Source organism: Meleagris gallopavo, chromosome 3 (assembly GCF_000146605.3).
Source record: "Meleagris gallopavo isolate NT-WF06-2002-E0010 breed Aviagen turkey brand Nicholas breeding stock chromosome 3, Turkey_5.1, whole genome shotgun sequence".
NCBI lineage: Eukaryota > Metazoa > Chordata > Aves > Galliformes > Phasianidae > Meleagris > Meleagris gallopavo.
The window spans coordinates 602051-612435 of record NC_015013.2 but is presented as its reverse complement, the minus strand read 5'-3'; the positions used below and the strand labels follow the sequence as shown (position 1 = coordinate 612435).

Below are 10385 nucleotides of genomic sequence, written 5' to 3'. Positions count from 1 at the left end.
TCTATGATTCTGTTATCTAACCCAAACCTCCTCTGTCTTAGCTTAAACACATTCCCCCTTGTCCTATCTCTATTCACCCTCACAAACAGCCGTTCCCCCTCCTGTTTATCCGCTCCCTTCAAGTACTGGAAGGCCACACTGAGGTCTCCCCGCAGCCTTCTCTTCTCCAGGCTAAACAAGCCCAGCTCCCTCAGCTTTTCCTCACAGCAGAGCTGCTCCAGCCCTCTGACCATCTCAGTGCCCTCCTCTGGACCTGCTCCCAGAGCTCCACGTCCTTCCTGTGCTGGGGGCCCCAGGTCTGGACACAGCTGCAGATGGGGCCTCACAAGAGACGAGCAGAGGGGGACGATCACCTCCCTCTCCCTGCTGGCCACCCCTTTTTAATGCAGCCCAGAACACAGCTGGCCTCTGGGCTGCAAGCGCACACTGTTGGCTCACGTCCAGCTTCTCATCCCAAGGACCCCCAAGTCCTTCTCCCAAAGTCTCTTAATCTTCAAGGGGGACCTATGCTCCAAGCTTCTACAAATCTCAGTAATGTAAAGAAAGTTTTAAACCCAAAGAGTATAAGCTAACTTGTTGGAGGAATCATTCCTGTTCAGAGTATTAGTTCTGCCTGTCTACCATTTCTCTGCAACATTCTGCATCTCTACATGAAGTCGTAAGGGTACTCCACTGACTTTTTACATCTGTATTTGGATATGACTTGTACACCTTTGAAATGTCAAGATATTATACAGGTTTATTCTATCACTGAAAATTGAAAGTTTTTATGTTACAAATAGGATCTGATGCTTGTTTTGGGGGAAAAAAAAAGATTAACAACACAACCAACAAACAAAAACAAAAAACCACCAACCAAGAACAAAAAAACAGTTAAAAATGTCTGAACAAACTGCTTGCCACAATACCTTATAACATTGTCATGTGTCCAATCCCATTTAAGGTGAGAGCAAAGTAGATCAATAGCAAATATGTACTGCCAAGCATCGTCACTCAGATCTTCTCCATACTGCTCATTCAGCTGAAATTCTACCTTTGGACATGACTGCATTTCTAAAAGCAGGTTTGAGACCATAATACCAGCATCTAAAGATGAACCCTGGAATTGCAGAAGTTGATTACCTTAATGAATGAAAAGTTCCAACCTAAAGAACCATACTCTTTACAAATAATAAATTCTGACTATGTACAGCAACCATTGGAGATCATCTTACACCACAAATTCAACTTTTGAGCTTGACTTAACACAAACAAAAATACAGTGAACTAATATCTTCTAGTTCTCAATATTCTTCTTGATGGTTTAAATAAGAGCAGTTTGAGTAAACAAACATGACCACAAACCGTACTCTTCCTTCTGCTTCCACAATTCAGAGATTTTTATTTCTCTTAACCACACTTTAAGGTTAGAAGAGGCCTTATCCAACGTAAGATTACACTAGTCATGCTCGCTTTGAGATTTTTTTTTTTAATTTTAGGATGCTAAAATTTGTTATTATTACTCACTAGGGTTTAATTTCAAAGCAAGTACTTTCAATATCTGAAGTAATAATGACTGGAAAAATGTCACGTAAAATTTAAAAAGCTAGAGCAAGCAAGGAAATTTAAAGACAAACATCCTTTGAAAACCTTAAGAAATAAGACAAAACATTTAGGCATGTAACACAAACATAGTGGCTGCTTAATTTCTTGGTACTTAAGACCATATAAATAGGATATTCTGCAGTGTCACTAAAATTGACATGCTTCAGCTGAGAACAAAATCTCCATGCTACACAAGCTTTTCTGTCACACATAGGATCATCTTAATACTTAGATCATAGAATTACAGAATCATTAAGGTGGAAAAGACCTCTAAAATCATCAAGTCCAATCATCAAACCAACACCACCATGTCCACTACACCAGGTCTGTAAGTGCCATATCTACACTTTCCTTGAACACTTCCAGGGACAGTGACTCCAGCACTTCCATGGGCAGCCTCTTCCAATGCTTGACCACTATTTCAGAGAAATTTGAATTAATATCCAATTTAAATCTCCCCAGCACAACTTGAAGCCATTACCTCTCACCCTCATTTCATTACCCTACCTGGAGCTTCCCTTCAGGTACCAACTGAAGGTACTTCAAGCCCAAAGCTAAAGACAGTACTTGAGATGAAGCCTCTCCAGTATCACTTCCCTAGTCTCGCTATTTCTGATACTAGCCAGAATGCCATTGATCTTCTTGGACACCTGGGCACACTTCTGGCTCATGTTAAGATGGCTGTCAGCTAACACCCTCAGATCCTTCTCCACTGTACAGCTTTCCAGCCACTTTTGTCCAAGCCTGTAGCAACTGCACAGGATTGTTATGAGCAAAGTGCAGGACCTAGCACTTGGCCTTGTGGAATCTCATAAAATTAGCCTCAGCCCATTGAGTCAGTCCACCCAGATTTCTTTGTAGAGGCTTCCTACCCTCAAGCAGATAAACACTTCCACTCAACCTGGTATCACCTGCAAACCTATTGAGGACGCATTGAATCCCCCTGTCCAGATCATCGATAGAGATATGAAAAAGAACTGGCCTCAGTACTGACCGTTGGGGAATACCACTTGTGGCTGTTTGCCAGATGGATCTCACTCCATTTACCACCACTTTCTGGGCCCAGCCATTCAGCCAGTTTTTAACCCTATGAAGCGTAAGTTCATCTAAGCCAAGAGTTTTCAGATTTTCCAGGAAAATCACACACAGAATCACACAGAATCGTAGGGGTTGGAAGGGACCTCCAGAGATCATCGAATCCAACCCCCTAACCTAACCCTAACCCTAAATGCTGTAGAAGATACAGCATCAAAGGCTTTACTAAAGCCTATGCAGACTACATCTACAAGAAGCTCATCCAGTCCTAGAAGAAAATCAGATTGGTCAAGCAGGACCTGTCTTGTGCCTGGTTAGGCCTGATCCCCTGGTTGTCTTGTACATGCCATGTGATGCCACGTGATGATTTGCTCCTCAATATCAAGGTGAGGCTGACTGGCCTGTAGTTCCCTAGATCATCCCTCCAACCATTCTTGGAGGTGAGTGTCACACTGGGAAGTCTCCAGTCATTAGGGACTGGTTGACCAGGACTGCTGATAAAAAGGGAAAATGGCTTGGCAAGCACTTCTGTCAGCTTCCTCAGTACCCTCAGTTGGATTCCATCTGGCCCAATAGTCTTGTGACAGTCCAGACACAGTAGTAGGTCGCTGCTTCCTTCTGAATTGTGGGGCATTTACTCTGCTTCCCACCCCTGCCTAGCAGCTCAGGGAGCTGAATACCCTGAGGATAATTGATCTGATTCTTAAAGACAGAAGTAAAGAAGGTGTTGTGTACCTCCGACTTTTCCTCAACCTTTTGTGGTGATGTTCCTTGCTGCATCCAGTAAAGGATGGAGATTTTCCCTGGTCCCCCTTTTGCTATTCATGTATTTGTAACAGTTTTTGTTCTCTTTTACATGATGGACAGCCTAGCTGTACCCGGGCTATTGCCTTTCCAATTATAGCAAAATCCTTCTACTCTTCCCAAGTTGCCTAACCTTTCTTCCAAAAGTAGCAAACTCTCTTTTGCCAATTTGATTCTCAAAGAAAGCTCCACATTCAGCCAAATTGGTCTTGCTCCCTTCCAGCTTATCTTAAGGCAGGTGATTTTTATATAAGTGATTTTTTATAACACACTGTCAATTATAAACGAATGGAAATTAGTCCCTGTATTTCCATCTAGGAAAAAACAATCTTAAAGAAAGGGTGATGTGATTAGCTCTCATCAGTAAAAGCTCCAAGCTATAAAGTAGTTAGCGAGAGTATACAGAATTAATGGTTCCAGGGACATTTACAAAGGCATACGTATCTCTACTGGCACAAGATTGAAAGCAATAACCTAACAAAAAGGAGAGTATAATTCCTTTGCAAGCAGGGATTGTAGTTCTGCATTACTCTATGATCTCCATAGCTTTGTGATACATTCAAACAAAAAAGAAACATGCACAAATCCACAACCTCCTATCTCATTACACTGTAGGCCTGTAACAGAGCATTTACAGGGGCTGTAACTCTACTCTTACCATACAAAAACTACACGCTTTTCCAGTGGGTATAACACAAAGGCCGCGCTGATAACTGCAAACCTATTTGTAGTTTTCATGACAGATATCAAACAACATGCTTAGGTCTGAGAAAAGGATAACTATGAATCAAGAGGACTTTTTTCAGTTGGTATTTTACAGAACTATAGCTCTTTCCACCAAGCAAGCCTGGTATTAATATCGGTCTTCAAAACTAGGGCACTAGCTTTCAAGCAAACACCCAACCTTGTTACACAAAATCCTTATCCAGAAGCAAAGTATCTCCAGCTTCTCATCTGCATGATATAAAGTTGCTCTTACTGATATCAAGGATGATCCAGTTTTTCCACTTTGCAACATTCCTTTTAGGATAGCAATATGTGCCTGCTTAAAACTGACAGAAATTAAATGACTTGTCCAGGATCACACATGAAGTCCTGCACTCATACTTGAACTTGATTGTAACTGCTTGTGAAATTAGGTTTGTCAACATTTTTGAGGGCAATAAGTGGTTACTTCATTGTACCTCACAGAAAGATCACAAGTAAGATGAGACACGCTCATCCTGAAAATAACTGTGATAAACAGCTTCCAATTACAACTAAAGACAGACAAGCTCAATGCATACTGAAAACCAAACAAAAGAATACCCCACAAAATAAACCAAACAAGAAATGACCTAAAGGAACATGAAAAAAAAAGAAAATCACAGTTCCACAGAGGCATACAATTCCCTGGTCCAAGAATGCTTCAGTTAAAATATAAAATCGATGTTTACCTTAAACGTTTAATAAAGGGATTAGTAATAATATGGAAAAGAACCAAAAAAACATTGTGTTTTGATAGGACTTAGATAACCAACTTTACAAACTCCATAAGAGATTCACTGAACATCCTTACATCTTTTATCAGAAGCTTCTTGGTTTTATACAGCCTGCAAGGGGAACAAAGCAGATGAAAGCTGACACTGTTAGTGAAAGGAGAAGTTACCTGCTCCCAGCTGAGAAAGGCATTCAAACAGGCCAGGACATTGTCATTTGCATTCTGCCTGATAATTAATTGCATAGCTTTGTTAATTGCACCTTGGAAGAAAAATATGTCAGGCCATATATTTGTGATGAATATAATCAATTTCACTGAGTCTGGAAAGTCTAAGAAGAAAAAAAAAGAGAACATAAGTTTTCAACATTTATTAAAAGCAAGTTAAAAGTACACTCAGACATTAAAAGCTAGTACATTCCACAACAAGATAACAAGGAGAAAAAGAAGAAGCCACTCCACAACTGCAGTCCAGTGAAAGGGAGTCATACTGTCACACCTCAGTCCTTTCCTTAAATTGGGGTGGAAGGGGAGGAATCAAACAAAAAAGCCACCTCTCCCACTGTAATTGTCTTTTTTATTTTTTCTTTCCAAAAAGAGAGTGTTTTAGTCAGTAGGCCAGTCATGGCTTCGCCAGACTTTGGTGAGTAACAAGAGTGACCACAGTTCTTCTGTCTTTTAAGTTTTGTGTCCTTTTATTCTTCTTACTGCTGTTTAGTTCACTGAGTGGTCTTGGAGCACAGAAACCGGACTCTTTTATGAAACATGCACTCCAGAATTCTGCCTAGTACACTCCAGTCACAAATGGATACTCAGATCACTGGATCAAGCCAAAGGTAGTCATGAAGAAAAAAAAAAAGAAGAAAAAAAAGGAAGAAGATGACAAGAACAGCAGAGGTAAGTTATTTAAGGCAGAATACCTGAAAGGAGAATATAACAAAAATGGATGGACAGGAAGTCAAGAAAAAAATGATGCAAGTCTAAAAAGGTAATACTGACTACTTACAGTCAAACTGACAGATGTATGGAAGAAACATAGCTCACTCTTATATTGCCAAGTTTCTGGCAAGAATTAATATGTGAAACTATATTGACAATAAAACCTCAAAATAAATGTAGTGGTAATCAAATACAAAAATTCTGGATGTCATCTACAGCATGGAAGAGAAGATTATCAGGAGTAGCAACATGGGTTCACCGGGGCGAAATCATGATCATGACAGCTTTTTATGGTAGCATGATCAGCTGGGTAGATGAGTGCAAAGAAGCGTGTGTTGTCCATCTTGACTTCAGTAAGACTTTTGACACTGTCTCCTGCAACATCCTCATAGATAAGTGCAGGAACCATGAGGACAGATGACTGGACAGTGAAGCAGACTGAGAACTGGCTGACTGGCACAGTTCAGAAGGTTGTGATCAGCAGCACAGTCTAGTTGGAAGCTGGTAGCTACTGGTGTTCCTCAAGCAGTCAGTATCGCTCCAGTCTTGTCTAACATCATCATCAGTGGCCTGGATGAAGGGATAGTGTATCCCCAGCAAGTTCGCTAATGATACAAAGCTGGGAGGAGCAGCCGACACAGGAGAATGCTATGCTGGCATTCCGTGAGACCTGGACAGGCTGGAGACCTGGGTGGAAAGGAACCCGATGAGGTTCAAAAACAGCAAATCCTGCATCTGGTGAGGAATAACTGTAAGCATCAGTACAGGTTAGAGTTGACCTGCTGGAAAGGCGTTCTGCAGGACCAGGTGTTCTGGTGTGTAACAGGTTGACCAAGACCCAGCAGTGCGCTCCTGTAGCCAAGAAGGACAATGATGTCCTGGGATGCCTTAAAAAGAGCTTCGCCAGCAAGTCAAGGGAGGTTCTCCTCCCCCTCTGCTCCGCTCTGGTGAGGCCACATGGGGAACATCCAGTTCAGGGCTCCCCAGAAACCTCCCCTGAGCCTCTGAAACAGGAGAAAATGGAAGGGGAGAGTAGAGAGTGTCCAGTAGAGGGCTGAGAAGATGACTAGGGGCCTGGAGCATCTGCCTCCTGAGGAAAAGCTGAGAGACCTGTGACTGTTTAGCCTGGAGAAGACTGAAAGGGAATCTTTGTCAATGCTTATAAATGTCTAATGGATGAGAAAGGCCAGGCTTTTTTCAGTAGTGCCCTGTGACAGGACAAGAGGCAATGGGTACAAACTGGAACACACGAGGGTCCGTACAAACATGAGGAAAAACTTTAGTCTGAAGGTGAACAGCAGAAAGCTGCCCAGAGAAGTTGTGGAGTCTCCTTCTCTGGAGATCATCAAAACCCACCTGGACTCGTTCATGGGCAACCTACTCTAAGGAACCTGTTTTAGCAGGAGGGCTGATGATCTCATGAGGTCCCTTCCAATCCCTATGATTACATGAAATGAATGAAAAAACCCTCAAGATATGTTTATAACTCTTCACATTCAAAAGTAATAATAAAAACACAGAACATACACAACAGGAATTTATGTAATTCTAAGTAACAATAGAAAATCACTCAACACAGTTTGCACTTAGCTACTGGCGCCTAGATCTTACTTCCTCTCCCTGAAAAAAAGTGAACTTTTAGAAATTTGTAAGGGCCTACAAAAAGGTAAAGCACCAAGATACTGCAAAATAAAAGGCTTCATTGCTAGACTAAGAAGTATATGACAAATGATTTTTGACACAGTAGAGTAATAAGACTAATAAAATGAAAAAATAGAAGGATGATGATTGACGCTGATATAAAGAAAGGCAGGTAAGAAAACAAGAGTTACAAAAGAGAAAAAGGGAGGAAAAGTATTTAAGAACAGAATAAAATCATAATCTTTGTTTTGAAACAAAACAAATACCTTACGCTTCAATAGTTGTAGCATTTAGCCCTGCAGTGCACCGCAGCTGTTATTTTTTTAATCTGAATTTGGCATGCAGATACCAATATACTGTTTTCGATCTCCAGATGGTCACATATTTTGAAGTGAAGTGAAGCCGTTTCAGAACTACTACAGAGTTTTCAGCTAGTAGTGATACTATTTATGTATAATTACCTTTGTTACTTTATCACTCAAGATAATGGAAACAAATGGAGGAAAACAAAAAACACCAATCAAAACCTCTCAACCAAACAAGGCTTTGGACAATAGATGATGGCAAAACATTAAGGAGGACACTGGTTTTGATCAAGGTGTTGTTGTCCAACTCCTGACAGTGTTTTAAGCCAAAACATGTTTCGATTAAAAAAAATATATATTTCAGATATCAGTCCTTATTTGGTAAAAACAATAATAAGCACAAAGTACAAAATTCCCTGGCATCATAGTATCATTTTGGAGATGACAGGGCAAAAATGAAAGCACAGAGTATTTATTTGAAAAAATGAGTAGACCAGTAAGAGCACCCAGCTGAGATACAGAGATACAGAGGTAGAGAAACCAAATAAATTTTTTCTAGAATGGTCTGTATCTCTATACTGTAGATGAAAGGTCTAAGGAAAGCGTCCCTTTCACAGTAAGATTGTAAGATTTTTTTTAATATTTGCTTTCACAGACAATCATTCTGGAACAGTACAGCATAGACACATCACATCATTAAAAACACCTCCAAGACACACTATACCTTCTTTCAGCAAGCTATAGCAGAAGAGGCGGGCTCTTTCCAAATCTCCCAGCTGTCGACAAATTCCTGTATAAACTCGACAAAGAGCCTGATTGAAACTGTAAGCCGAGGCCGTCTTCTGAGCCTTGAGTTTATTGAGAATAACATGCAGCAATGGCTCCGCTAAACGCTATAAGGCATAAAAAATAGTTATGAGACTGTACTATATTTGAGAACATTTAATAGCATTATAACAGTATGACAAGAGAACCACCTGTAAGAGTATAGATTGCATGTATATGTATAAAAGAATGCAGGTAATTGCGTGCACCTATGTAGGTTGCTTTGAAAGCAATGCCCTCTATTTATTTCCATGGAAATGACAACAAATGCAAAGAGCACAGTAACACTTTCTGATCGAGCAAATTCTCAACTACAAAATGCAATTTTTTTCATCACAGTCACTACCATAAGCTATGAATGTTCACCAGCAATGAACAAGAACCCGCATCTGCCCTCATAAAGATCTCTACTGGTGGAGATGAACGTTGCTGTCACCACTGCTGAGGGGCACCATCCAACCACTACTTGGCCTCCATAAACGTTCAGCAAGCATTGGTGAAAGTCCATGTGTGCAATTTTTCTGCATGGAGGAATTCAATTACGCATCTGTGCCTCATACGCACTTCCACATCAGATGTCATTTTGTCAGACTGCCCCTCTGCTGCCATCCATCACACAGCAACAACATTTAACAGAATATTGGCAGGAAGGATCAACCTCTACAGCCTTACCACAAACTTCTACCCCTGACATCACTGGCCAACAGGAGGCGTTATTTTTGTAGCAGCCCTTGTACATACAGATAGATAAATTTAAGTATTTTCCTTCCGCTACCAGGCTTGTACGCTGTAGTCAGCTTATGAGGGGAATAAGGTTAGGCAGGTATTTTGTGCATATGCCTACTAGGAGTACGTACTCAACCTTGCTACTTGCTGGACCTGGAAGGAAGGTTGACACAGTCTTGCTTCTTTAAAGTTACCAAATGCAGCAATTCCTAACAAAGATGACCCAAGAACTCTGTATGTACCTTCTGAGGATAACTGAGAGATCAGTATTCTGATCTAATTTCATTTTATGAACTGGAACAAGGCAAAATGCTGCCACAAATCAACTGCTAAATTGCCCTGTTGCAGACAAATCATCTGAGAATGACATGAGAATGACATCAATTAAAGTGAATTTTTTCAACTCTGAAACCAACCAAGTTCTGAGACACCAAATAATGAAAATTTTTTCCAATAAAATTAACTTGAGCAACTTGATACAGAATTAAGATAAACACAGAATAAAAGGCTAAACCACTATCATACATAGCACTGTTTCATTGAAAAAAAAAAAAAAGCTAAAAACAATAATCAAGCCTCACCTTTGAAGGAAGGAAACTTCTCTTACGTTACCCACTACGAGTAATGCAGTATTAATAAAATACTTTTGCTTTTCTTATGTGTGCATAAAGCATCTACACATAGTTTTGAATCTTGGACACCGCTGAACAGTAACTTCTATTTTGTTCGTTGATTCATAGAACAACTTGGGCTGGAAGGGACCTCAAAAATACCTATTTCTAACCCCCCTGCTCAAGGCAGGGCTGCAAATTAGTAGGATCAAACACTCAACAGCTGCCTACGAGCCCATCTAGACTGGCTTTGAACAACCCCAGGGAGGCGCACCCCTGCTCTCTTCCATCACCTTACCACACTCTCAGTGAAAAGCTTACACAAGTTCACGTGTATGATTATCTTTCAACACTACACTCCCACTACAGGTTGCCTGAACAATTGAGAATTCAACTACTACATGCTCACTACTTCATTAGCATAGCAGCCACTATTAA

General features: G+C 40.6%; 1 protein-coding gene across 1 annotated transcript in view; it reads right to left on the bottom strand.

Annotated features, from left to right (window-relative positions):
• Positions 1-446: 446 nt before the first annotated feature.
• The window catches only part of LOC100539290 (little elongation complex subunit 1-like), an 11104-nt gene continuing 1165 nt past the window's right edge, over positions 447-10385 (bottom strand). The window contains exons 2-4 of the mRNA XM_019613660.1: positions 8510-8678; positions 5072-5232; positions 447-1099 (exon numbers count right to left, since the gene is read on the bottom strand). Coding sequence (XP_019469205.1) covers positions 773-1099; positions 5072-5232; positions 8510-8678 — 657 coding nt within the window. The 3' untranslated portion in view covers positions 447-772. The remainder of the gene's footprint in view (positions 1100-5071; positions 5233-8509; positions 8679-10385) is intronic.